The sequence below is a fragment of the Sminthopsis crassicaudata genome, chromosome 1 (assembly GCF_048593235.1).
Source record: "Sminthopsis crassicaudata isolate SCR6 chromosome 1, ASM4859323v1, whole genome shotgun sequence".
Lineage (NCBI taxonomy): Eukaryota > Metazoa > Chordata > Mammalia > Dasyuromorphia > Dasyuridae > Sminthopsis > Sminthopsis crassicaudata.
Genome location: NC_133617.1, coordinates 31,715,504 through 31,727,984, shown reverse-complemented (window position 1 = coordinate 31,727,984; position 12,481 = coordinate 31,715,504). Strand labels below are relative to the sequence as shown.

The 12,481-nt window shown below is 42.0% G+C and overlaps 1 protein-coding gene across 1 annotated transcript in view; it reads right to left on the bottom strand.

Moving 5' to 3' along the window:
* The window catches only part of LOC141560088 (P2X purinoceptor 7-like), a gene marked incomplete in the record, with an annotated part of 37,115 nt that extends 34,323 nt beyond the window's left edge, over positions 1–2,792 (bottom strand). The window contains 1 exon segment of the mRNA XM_074297764.1: positions 2,424–2,792. Within this exon segment, the coding sequence (XP_074153865.1) occupies positions 2,424–2,548 (125 nt within the window).
* Positions 2,793–12,481: the final 9,689 nt, after the last annotated feature.

The following is a 12,481-nucleotide window of genomic DNA, read 5'->3' as shown; positions in this document are numbered from 1 at the left end:
GAAGGAAGGAAGGAAGGAAGGAAGGAAGGAAGGAAGGAAGGAAGGAAGGAAGGAAGGAAGGAAGGAAGGAAGGAAGGAAGGAAAAAGAGAGAAAGAGAGACAGACAGACAGACAGACACAGAGAGACAGAGTCAGAGAGAGAAACCACAGGTCCTTTTCAAAAATTTCTTTTTTTCTCTTTTCCCCTCACTTTTTCCATTTCTGTGCTTTAATGTTTAGGAAGCACATTCTTCATCATAACCCTGCAAGATCATCAGGTACAGGTATTGTTATCACTATTTTGGAGATGAGGATCCTAAGGCTGAGAGAAGTAAAATATAATAGAACTTAAAGCCAGAAAGGATCTTAGAAACTGTTTAGTCAAGTCAGTCAATAAGCATTGATTAAGCACTTACAATGTGCCAGGCCCAGTGCTAAGCCCTGGAGATACAAAGAGACAAATGACAGTTCTTGGTTTTGATGGGCTGGCTCATAGTCTAATGAAGGAGACAATATTTAAAAAAAGATAAAAGTATAAACAAGCTACTGACAGGGTATTTAGGGCTCCCTCTGAGACTATGGGATTCACCAGATGGCCAAAGGATCCCTGATCTGATCCAAACTTTTTGTTTTATAGATGAGGAAGCAGGTTGAGATAAGTTTGAGATAGTTTGGACTAAGATCCCTTTCTGCTCTAAATGAGTGATCCAATGACCCCTAGTCCCTCCTGCTGCATCTTCATGATTTTCTCCTACTTTCCAAGACCTCCTTCATGACTTGTTCTGATGGGCTTCCCCTGCTTTAAGCAGTCTGGCTGCCAGATCAATGATAGGTAGGATACCACTATAATGCGCTGTCTCCCATGTAGGAAAGCTCCACAAAGTAGGGCTGGGAATTACCCAGGACAGTCTAGCTTTGAATGATGTTACCAGGAACAACAGGACTAACTTCCCCTTCCCTCTGAAAGTTCCCACCTGCCCGGCTGAGTAGGTGCACGCCACATATTCCCCGGGGTTATGTTGGAGAGATGGATGGGTACAATAGATGGGAGGATATGATAGATGGATACAGTGGCTTGGTTATGAGAGATTGATGGATGGATGGGTGGGTGGTTAGATCACAAACTCTTTCTTAAACATGCTTGATTTTCATACTCTCTCTGAGCAGAGGTGAGAGCAGAAAATAATTTTTTAATTGAAAGTTGTCTCAGTGATCTCAATCCCACCCTGCCTCATTTTAGAAATGGGGAAATGAACCCCGCCCCCCTCATTTTAGAAATGGGGGAAAATGAAGTCTCTTCTCCAGTACTTATCACTAGTTAGTGGAAGAGCTGGAACTATAACCTACTTGGGGTTCTAGATTTAGAGCTGGGAGCAGCGGCAGAGGCCATTTAGTCCAAATCCTCATCTTACAGAGAAGCAAACTGAGTCACAGAGATCCTCTGACTACAAAACAATATGTCTTTCATCCCACATCATTCCATTGCACCGGGCAGGTTGATTTCTGTACTGGCTGGAGGCAGCATCAACAACTAGAGGAGCCAACTAAAACAGCCAGGTCCTGGTAGAACCAGAGTGGGGAGTTTTCCAATCTCTTCCCCGTTCCTCCCCCACTTCCCCAGGGTACTTATATGCTGCTGATCAGGTCCCAGGTGTCTCAGAACTTCAGCAGCCTCCAGCTTTCCTAGACAAAGACAAACCTTACCAGCTACTCAGTCCTAGCAGGGTGAGAGACGCCTTGAAAGACAAGGTCTCCTCCATAGAAACCTGCCACTTTTGCCCTGAACATAGGACAACTAAAACCTTCAGGCAATTTTTTTTCTATAGGCTACAACATTCTGCCCGCCTAAGCTTGTCATAAGCCGGTGGAGACGCCCACTGTTTGTCAGTGGAGGGAATCCAGCCTGGGCTTTCAAAAATACATTTTTCTAGAACTTTCCCACAATTACATTGTAGAAGCACAGATGTATACTTTAAAAGGGCCCTCGGACATCTAGTCCAACACCCTCTTTTTACAGATGGGTAAACTGAGGCGCAGAGGGGTTAGTGACTAGTAGTCAGCATCAAAAGTGATATTTAACCCGGAGTCATAACTTTAGGGCAGGAATGGATTTTAGAGGCTATCTGGCCCACCCACTCCTTTCTACAGCCATGGAACCGAAGCCCACGTAAGAGACAACGGAGGTAGACCCTCTGATTCCATAGTCAGAGCTCTTTGTTTTTGATTCTGTAGTTTCTTTCTGACTCACTGATGATAAATCAAAGTGTCGTGCCCAAATACCTACCACGGCTTTTATTGGCAGCCTCCTGGACATGATAACGGTCAGTGGAAGGATGTCGGACCACACACGGTGGAGGGACAAGGAAGAAATGTATTACTTGGGGGTGGGGGAGAGTTAGGGGCCGAGTTGTTAGCCAAAGAATAAACGGTCCCAGCTGGCTTACCAAACATAGAAGAAGACTATCATACAGAGGGTCCATCTTATAGTCCCATAGGTCATGCTTTGGACACGGATGACCTTGGCAGTCTCATACTTGCACATGTCCCTCCAGCTGCAGCAGGGGCACATGGCTGACGGCAGGCGTCCTCCAGCTCCCCAAGGAAGAGCTCACAGTCGAAAAGCACGGATGGCAGGAGCCCAAGAGATCCAGAAGACAGGGAACATCCTGTTTTTGAAGAGGATCCCATCACTTTCACTTCCTCCAATGACAGGGAAGGGGAGGCGGGACCTGGCAAAGGCAGCCGATGTGGTCATAGCTGGGTAAAAAACAAAAAAAGAAAAAGAAAGAAATCGGTTGGAAAAGAAATGGCAGTCTTTCCCTTTCTGACAAGTGAACGACTCCTTTCCCCCTCCTTCCTCACCCAACTCCACCCCCAGAAGTCTGCACAAAGATGGTGTTCAGGGGAAGGGCATTTTTGAAATTCCCTCATTCTGCTTTGACCTCATAACAGTGTTAATAGTTCGATTCATTTCTGTCTGAATAAAGGGGCAGCATTTTAAATGTCAGGAGGTCCAGGCCTGGGACTGTGCTCAATAAAAGGGGTCCAGCTGTCCCCATTGCCGCACCTGACAGACCGAAAGGAAAGAAAACTCCCCCCACTGGCTTTGAATGGGGTGTGTGGTCTCTCGGTGCTGCAGAAATTTGTGGGCTAATAACAGGGAAGAATAAACAAATTTCAGCCCTGTGTTAGTCCTTTTTTTTTTTTTCTTGGCTGAAGTAATTGGGGTTAAGTGACTTGCCCAAGGTCTGTGCGAAGAAGTGTCAAGTGTCTGAGGCCAGATTTGGACTCAGGTCCTCCTGACTTCAGGGCTGGTGCTCTATCCACTGCACTACCCAGCTGCCCCATCAGTCCATCCTCTTAAGTCTTTATTGGTGATTTGGATGGAGTTGTGGGTGATATATTTGTCCCATTGGATGATGGCACTGAGTTGGGAGGAATAATTAATCCATTGGACCACAGAGTCAGGATCAGAAAAGCTTAAGAGCCCAGGAGAAAGGGTCAAAGGCAGGCAGATGAAATCACAGGGTTGGAGGAGTGGACTCCAGGAGTGCAGATTGATTAAGGGAGGGCTGAGTGATGACTCACATGAAAGAGTCTTGGGTTATGAGTGCAATGCAAGCTCAAGGTGCGTCAATAGAAGTGGGGTTTGGTGGCAAACTATTGTGATCTTACGTGGCACTAAGGAAGGAATCCTGTCTAGATGGAAAAAGGCGACAGCCCTGCCTTACTCCGACCTTTTTTAAATTACTTAATTTTTATTAAAGCTTTTTATTTTCAAAACATAATTTTCAACATTCATCCTAGTAAAACCTTGTGTTGCATTTTTTTCCTCCCTCCCTTCTCTCCCCCCCCACCCCATCCTAGATAACAAGTAATATGTTAAACATAGGCAATTCCAAAAGACATTCTCAAGTCACTTGACACACCCTGAATCTTGGGTCTGCTTCTCCTCAAAGCTATAGCTCACAAACCTATCCCAACAGTTTGGGTTTTTTACTAGTTGACCCACAATTGTTTAAAAGAAAAAAGCATTCAGAAAAAAAGTAGGGGGGAAATAGGTTAGTTCTCCAGTTAAACCTAGTATGGATTCCCCCACAAATCCCACATCATCAGAGGGAAACACAGGCACCCAGAAGACTCCCAGTATGGTGGACATACATATAGACAGCGCATCTGTCAAGACATTCTCGCTTACTAGTTGTGTGATCCTAGGTGAGTCACTTCACCTCTCTGTGCTTCACATTCCTCCTCTGGGGAAAGGGACCCGCGTGTGCAAAAATGTTTTTAGCAGCCCTTTGTGTAGTGGCCAGAAACTGGAAAATGACTCGATGCCCATCAGTTGGGGAGTGACTCAATAGGTTATGGTATATGAATGTTATGGAATATTATTGTTCTGTAGGAAATGAGCAGTAGGAGGATTTCAGAGAGGCTTGGAGAGATTTATGTGAACTGATGCTGAGTGAAATGAGCAGGACTGGGAGATCATTGTACATGGCAATGGCAAGGTGATACAAAGATCAATTCTGATGTACATGGCTCTTTCTAACAATGAGATGCTTCAGGCCAGTTCCAATGATCTTGTGATGAAGAGAGCCATCTACCCCAGAGAGAGGACTGTGGGAACTGAGGGAGGATCACAAAGTAAGTAGCATTCTCACTCTTTTCGATGTTGTTCATTGGCATTTTGTTTTCTTACTCATTTTCTTTCCTTTTTTTTTTTTTTTTTTACTGAGGCAATTGGGGTTAAGTGACTTGCCCAGGGTCACACAGCCAGGAAGTGTTATTAAGGTCAAATTTGAACTCAGATCCTCCTGACTTCAGGGCTGGTGTTCTATCCATGGCTCCGCCTAGCCCGAATTTTCTTTCCTTTTTGATTGATTTTTCTTGTGCAACAAGAGAATTGTATAAATATGTTTGTACACACACACACACACATACATACAAATTCCTCATTTATAAAATGGGGACAATAATAGCAACTATCTCCCAAGGTTGTTGTGAGATTTATAAAAGAAATTTACTAAAACAAGAAAATGGGTTAACCTGACATGACCTATTTATTTTGAAATCATGTTGACTTTTGTGATCACTGCTTCCCTTTGTTGACCTTTTAGACTAAGATTAAGTAGTCTTATCTCTATTAATTTGTTCTAGAATTTTCCTGTGAAACCATGTCAAGGTCCTACAGTTTGCAGAGTATTCTCTTGCCTTAAAAAAAAAAAAAAAAAAAAAAAAAAAATTTGATCTGCTTCAGTTCTATCCCTATCCTAATGTCTCAGCAATCATATGGGCCTCTAGGCAACCAAGTGATACAATGGGTTTAGGGTTAGGAAGAACCGAATTCAAATAGAGACTCAGAGACTCATCAGTTGTATGGCCCTGAACAAGCCACTCAATCCCCCTGTGCCTCTATTTCGTTGTCTGTGAAATGCAATAATATTTTATGCTCCTGCTCCATGAGTCTACTCTGTAAAATGGGAATAATGATAGCACCTATCTCTCATGATCGTTGTCAAGATGAAATGAGATAATATTTATAAATCTCTTTGAAAATCTTAAAATTCAGTGTGAATACTAATTATTCTTAAGTGCCTCATAAGCAGACCAGTAGTCAGTAAGTATTTATTAAGCACCCACTATAGTGGGACCTGAGTCAGAAGGCCTGAATTTAAATTTGGTTTCAGATCCTTATTAACTGGGCCAGGGACCAGACTGATAATAATCCATGAACCATAGAGTTTATTGTTTCCCCAGCACCCTCTAGTGTTGGGCGAGGCAAATAACCGGGCTGGACATGAAATGGTCAAGCCCAGGTCCTTATCAATGGATCAATCAGTCAATCCGCAAACATTAGTTACATTGGGTGGTAAGTAAAGTTTTACATTTGTAAATCCCTCCCAAAATAGGATTCCATTTCCTTCTCCGGATCAATTTATAGATGAGAAAACTGAGGCAAACTACTAGTAAGTTTCTGAGGTCACATTTGAACTCAGGACCTCCCGCCTCCAGACCTAGCTTGCTGTCTGCTGTGCCAGCAGCTGCCCCTTCATTTTGGGACTGTAAGAATCAGACAGTGTGCAGCTCACCATGATAGTGTTTAGTGAGGAAGCAGAGATCTAACAGGGCTGTAAATAGAGCCCAGTGAGGCGCTGATCCCAAGTCTTGGGCCCTATTATAATAATAACAATAACTGGCATTTATAAGGCCCTTTAATGCTTAGTATTCATTTGTTCCTCACAATAATTCTACAAGGCAGGTGCAATCATCACCTGAGTTTTTAACAAATGGGGAAACTGAGGTTGAAAGTGACTGTGACTTACTCAGGGTCACAAAGCTACAAGTATATGAGGAAGGATTCGAACTCAGGTCTTCCTGATTCCAAGTCCAACACATATCATCACATCGGTATTTGAAGAGTGTTTATGGGAATCGGTCTGGGTCTATCCTGGGCTCATACTGCTCTAGTGCCCACATTAGGCTAGTACCAGGAAAGGCCAGAAGCGGGGATGATATTATGAAATCATGTCCCCATCAAGCATTGTTTATCCCAAGAAATACAGCCAAGCAGACAGAACATTAACCTTGGAGGAGACTTGAGATGGAATCCCAGCCCTGACCTTTGCAAGCTGTGTGATCTTGGATAAAAGAACTTTTGAGACTCAGCTTTTTCCTCTGTAAAATGGGAATAATTCAACTCAGTTTAACAAGCATTTATCAAGAGTCTCCCATGTGCAAAATTGGGATAATAATGTTTGTGATATTCCCCTCACAAGACTGTGAGGAAAACATTTTATTAACCTTAAGTTCTCTTGAAATGTGAGTGCAAATTATCAATGACTATACAGCTCTCCCAGAGCCAAGTCAGTTATATCTCCCTTGAGAGTTCTAGCTTACTTTTGAGAAGTTGAAGTTTCTTTTTTTTCTTCCAAACATATTTCCACATTTGTTATGCTGCACAAGCAAAATCAGATCAAAAAGGAAAAAAAAATGACAGAGGGAAAAAAAAAACAAGCAAGCAAATAACAAGAAGAAGATGAAAATACTAAGTTGTATATTTAACATGTATTGGACTGTCTTCAGCTAGGGGAGGGGATGGAGGGAAGGAGGAGAAAATTTGGAACAAAAGGTTTTGCAAGGGTCAATGTTGAAAAAATTATCTTGCATATGGTTTGTAAATTAATTAATTAATTTTAAAAAATATTAAGTTGTGATTCACTTTCAATCCCAACATCCTTTTTCTGGATGCAGATGGCTCTTTCCATCCCAAGTCTATTGGAATTGGTCCGAATCTCCCCATTGTTGAAAAGAGCCACGTCCATCACAGTTTATCATCACGTAATCCTGTTGTTGTGTACAATGTTCTCTTGGTTCTACTCATGAAGTTTCTTTTTTCTGAAGTTATCAGCTGAACCCCCCACCAGTTGTAGCACTTCACTCTACTATTAGGTACTTCAGACAAACTGAGACCTGGAAAGAGCGTAGTTTAAAAAGACCAAAGTCTCCCACTGCATCCTGTGCCATCTCCAGTCATCCTGACCTATGTCTGTCTTGCCGGTGGATGCAGATGGCTCCGGAGGAGAGAGAAAGGCTGATGACTTTACACAGCTCTGTCTCACTTAAATCTAATTTACTCACAAGTCAAGACATCACCCTCCTGATGTCATTAGTCCTTTTTGAGAATGAAACATCCTATGAGTAATAACCATTTCTTTTAACCACTTATCATCAGTTAACATTTTTGAAAGGGACATTTACTTCAAAATTATAACAAGAAGAAAGCTACATACATTTTCCCCAACATTTCAGGGGTACACTCTCCCCTATACCACCTTTGTCTTTCGTTTCTTTTTTTTTTCTCTCTCTTTTTTTTTCTTTTTGATCTGATTTTTCTTGTGCAGCATAATAAATGCAGAAATATGTTTAGAAGGGAAAAAAAAGACTTAGCACAGCATTGGTCTCACCCCATTAATGTCCAGATGTGGCACTAATGCCTAATGCGTTCTTGTCTCAGGTACCACTGACCTGAAGGTCACTCTTGAGAGTCACTCATTGCTCCTCAGTGTATTGATAATGGGATGGTGGCAAAAATCCAGCATGAATTCAGATTTCCAGAATCCAGAGTGAAAGATGGCTCCCAGAGGCTTTGTCTCCTGACCTTTCAGAACTTACAAGGTCATTGTCTTCAACCAAAACAAAAAAGAACAAATGCAAAAACAAAGGACTGAATCTGTTCCATGGGGCTGAACATTGTTCTTAGTGAGGAGAATCCAAAACTTCCCTCTTTAAAAAGACGATCTCTTATCTGATGCTGTTGACAAGGGAATCAAAGTGAGAGTGGCAGAAGGCTCCCCAATGAGAGCCGGTCAAAGAGCCTGCCGTTCTCCTAGGACAGTTACTGACCACATATGTGTGATCCAGCATCTCTTCCACACACTTCTATTATGGGTCATCCATAGTCTCCCAGAAGCAGATCCCCTGTGACATAAACTTACTTCTAAATCTTGCCCCTGAAGAAAGACAAGATTTTAGCAGCAATGGGCAATGGCAACGTGGCAATCCAACAAGTGACGCCAGTCAAGGCAGAGGGGAAAGCGTAGGGCCGGGAGATGAAGGTGCCATGTTGTTCTGTCACTTACCAGCTAAGCCCTCTTCCCCTGTAGACCTCTATAAAGTGAGAAGATTGGTACAGTCCACCTTGATTCTCTGGGCTTCAGTCTCCACAGTTGTAAAAAGAGTGGGTTGGCCTATAAGACCACTAAGGTCCCATCTACCTCTAAATCTGAAATCCAAAAAGCCCAGGTCAAGATCAGGACCAGTGTAATTAAGGTTCAGAAGAATAGATTGGGACACGTGAAGAGACAGATCTGGTGCATTCACCATCACTATCCATATCCCCAGCACACACACATGCCTATTTCTACCCAGCTCCCATTGCTCTTCTCCCCGGTGTTGCCCGCATTCCTGTGAAGCCAGATATTATTTGGCTCTCTCTCCTTTTCCATTCCCACCTCCAGGACTTCCTCCCTACTCTCTTCTACATTGGAACAGTCTCCCACTTAACGTCTGCCAGTCCACTGCCTTCCCTTCCAGCTAGCCTCCTCCAGAGCCTCTCCTAATAAAGCTGCAGTGGGGGAGAATGGCTGTCCACCTTCCCAGTACAGAGCTGCCCCAGAGTGCAGGCGGACTTTTTTGTAAACCTCACACATAGAAATAAGTCTTATGCCATTCAGGTATAAATTGCCAGGAACAGCTGGGGTCCTGTATACTATATTGTAGTGATGTCAGACTTAGATAAAAATGGGAGCCACTATTCCAGCCACTATTGCAGACCTCAAATTGACTTAGTTTGAAGACATAATATTGCCTGTGTTTTATTGTGTTCTTATTTATTTTATTAAATATTTCCCAACTACAGTTTAATCTGATTTGGGCAGAATTACCCAGTGATGGATTGTAGCCTATCAGCTACTCTAAAACTTTAACACCCTTGCCTTAGTACCTCGTTAGCTGTACCTCACATTAATGCTGTTAGGATTTAACCAATATTGACCCTAATCTATTAATATGGATTCTTTCTATTTTTCAAACAAAACATGTCATCTCCTGACTCTGGGCATTTTCTCTGCCTTTGTCCTGTGCTTAGAATGCTCTCACTCCTCATCCTGTCCTCCTGCAAGTTCCAATTAAAATCCCAACTTCTGTTGTGTGACCTTGGGCAAGTCAATTAATCTCAATTGCCTCAGCAAAAAAAAAAAAAAAAAAAAAAAAAAAAAAAAAAAATATATATATATATATATATATATATATATATATATATATATATATATATATATATATACACATACACACACATATATAGAATTTATAGGTGTATATAGGATTTATAGGATGAAGCCCTAATATATATATATATGTATATATATATATGTATACACACACATATATATAATTTTTTTAATATGTTATCTCCCCATTAGACTTCTTAAGCTTCTTAAGAACAGGGACTGCCTTTTGCCCCTTTTTGTAGCCCCAGAACTTATCACGGTGCCTGACACATAGTAGGCACTTAATGTTTGTTGACTTGAATTGTCTCCCCACTAGACTGTAAATTCCTTGAGGACAGAGACTATCTTGTTCCTCTTTCTGTATCCCCTGAATTTAACACAGTGCTTGACACATAGTAGGCACTTACTTCATAAATGTTTGTTGACTTGAATTGTCTCCCCACTAGACTGTAAACTCCTTGAGGACAGAGACTGTCTTTTTCCTCTTCTTGTATCCCCTGAATTTAACACAGTGCTTGACACATAGTAGGCATTTACTTCATAAATGTTTGTTGACTTGAATTGTTTCCCCACTAGACTGTAAACTCCTTGAGGATAGGGACTGTCTGTTACTATTTTATGTGTCCCCAGAGTTTAACTCAGTGCCTGGCATATAGTAAATGCATAACAAATGCTTGTTGACTGATCTTCCAATCAAGTGAATAATGAGAACTTTTAATATGACAAGAATGATCTCTCTTTAATATTCACTGCCTTACTTGGCCCTCATGACAACCTTATGGTGGCAAATTGAGAAGGAATAACTCATCTTGATACCATTCTCAGGTTTACAAAGGGGTATCCTGATAAAGATCCCCTAAGGTAAGTCCCCATTTTACAGTATCTCACCCTCACATGCTCTGCAATAAATCCCTCCTTCTTCAAGAAGTCTTTCCTGGATCACTGCTATGAGTTGAATTCCCATTTACACTCTGTACAACTGGCTTTACATGGTGCTCCCCCATTAGATTGTTAGCTCCTTGAGGACCTCCTTGTTTGTTTGTTGGGGTTTTTGGGCCTTTCTTTGAATTTCTAGGACTTATCATAGTGCCTAGCATACAGAAGGGGATTAATAAATGTTTATTGTTGATGGCAATGATATTTTATAGCCTTAGAGAATTGCCTTGAGGTTGACTTATCTAGGATCACACAATCAGAAAGGCAGGTTTTGAAACCAGGTCTTCTTGACTCAGAATGGATCTCCATCACTTGCTTTCTTAAAATATGGAAGATGTGTTGTCTCTATAATGTCAGAGAAACTGAGGCAAGACAGAGAGAGTGGAGGTTTTTAATATTTTAATAGTGGAGAATTTGGACTGGTGAAGCCAGCCGGCTGAATGGGACTCTTGTCTCAAAGCACCCAGCAATGAGCAAGTAATTCCAGAGACTGTTATAGTGCTCCAGCAATCAAGGAAACAAAGGTAAAGTGGGGGAAGGGGGGTAGGGACCAGAACACTGGGTGAATGGAGATTCCTGGAAGGACCATAACTTAGTTCTTAGTAAGGAGGAAGGATCATAAATTCTGATAAGTTGGGAGTGAAGAAGGTGGTTGAGAAGGAGTCAGAAAGTCTGGACTCAGGAAATACCCAAGTATTTGAGATAAGCCATGTGGAGTTTTGTGACTCTTTGGAATGCCAGAATGACCAGAGCTATGAAGCCCTAATTATCCCAGTCCTAATGATCAGGAAGGGAGGGGGGTGGCCACCAGGGAAATTGAGGCAGAACAATTCAGGGAAACTGAGGCATAACATCTCCCCCGTTCAAATGTTAGCTTCTTGAAAGCAGGAATTGATCCCCAGATCTTAGCCCAATGCTTTGCATGCAATGTTAGAAATACACCACAAAAATAAAAAGGACTCAGCATCAGGAGTGTATGAAGTAAGTTGTTTATTTATGGTTCTTGCAAGAAATGGGCAAAGCTATCCTGTAGCAGTCCCTGTCCCCATCTGTGCTTATGGAGGTGGGAATGAGTCTTTCCTGAAGTGCAAGGTCCCTCCCTCATCACCCCAATCACTGGAGATGATGAAGTTAACAGACTTCCTGGTCTTCCCATTGCATGTCCCTCCTTGACACGGTCCCCTTCCCTCATCATACAATCCATGTTCTAAAACAGCGGAAAATTCCTCTTTGGGGAAGGAGGTTAATATTAATTAACTCACTAGGCACGCACACTCAGTGCTTGTAGTTACCTTTTGCTTCTTGTTTTTGGTAGATTTTTATCAATTTATCAGTTTGGTGACTCAATATCTTGTTCTGTACAACTAATCCACTCAGCTGATGTGACCTTTCTCTTAAATCTTTGTTCCTGTGAGAAAACACAATTCTGTAGGTTGTTCACAGGAAGTGCTTAATAAATGTTTCATTCCTTCCTTCAGTCACTTATGTCTTCTGCAACCTCTGTACATCCGGGTATTTCACTCTCTCCCTTTGGGACCTTAGGTCTTGAGAAGCGAGGTCCCTTCCCAAGATGCCTCCTTCTCAAATGAAGTATTAATTTGAGACCACCTTTTATGCTGCTTGCCCTGGCAACTTTGTTGCTCCCACATGAGTGCCAAGATTCTTAGATAGTATTAGTAACAATAACAGCATTTATAGAACACTTTCAGGTTTATCATATCCAGAGGCAGCTAGGTACCAGTAATGGAGTCAGGAGGAGCTGAGTTCAAATCCATCCT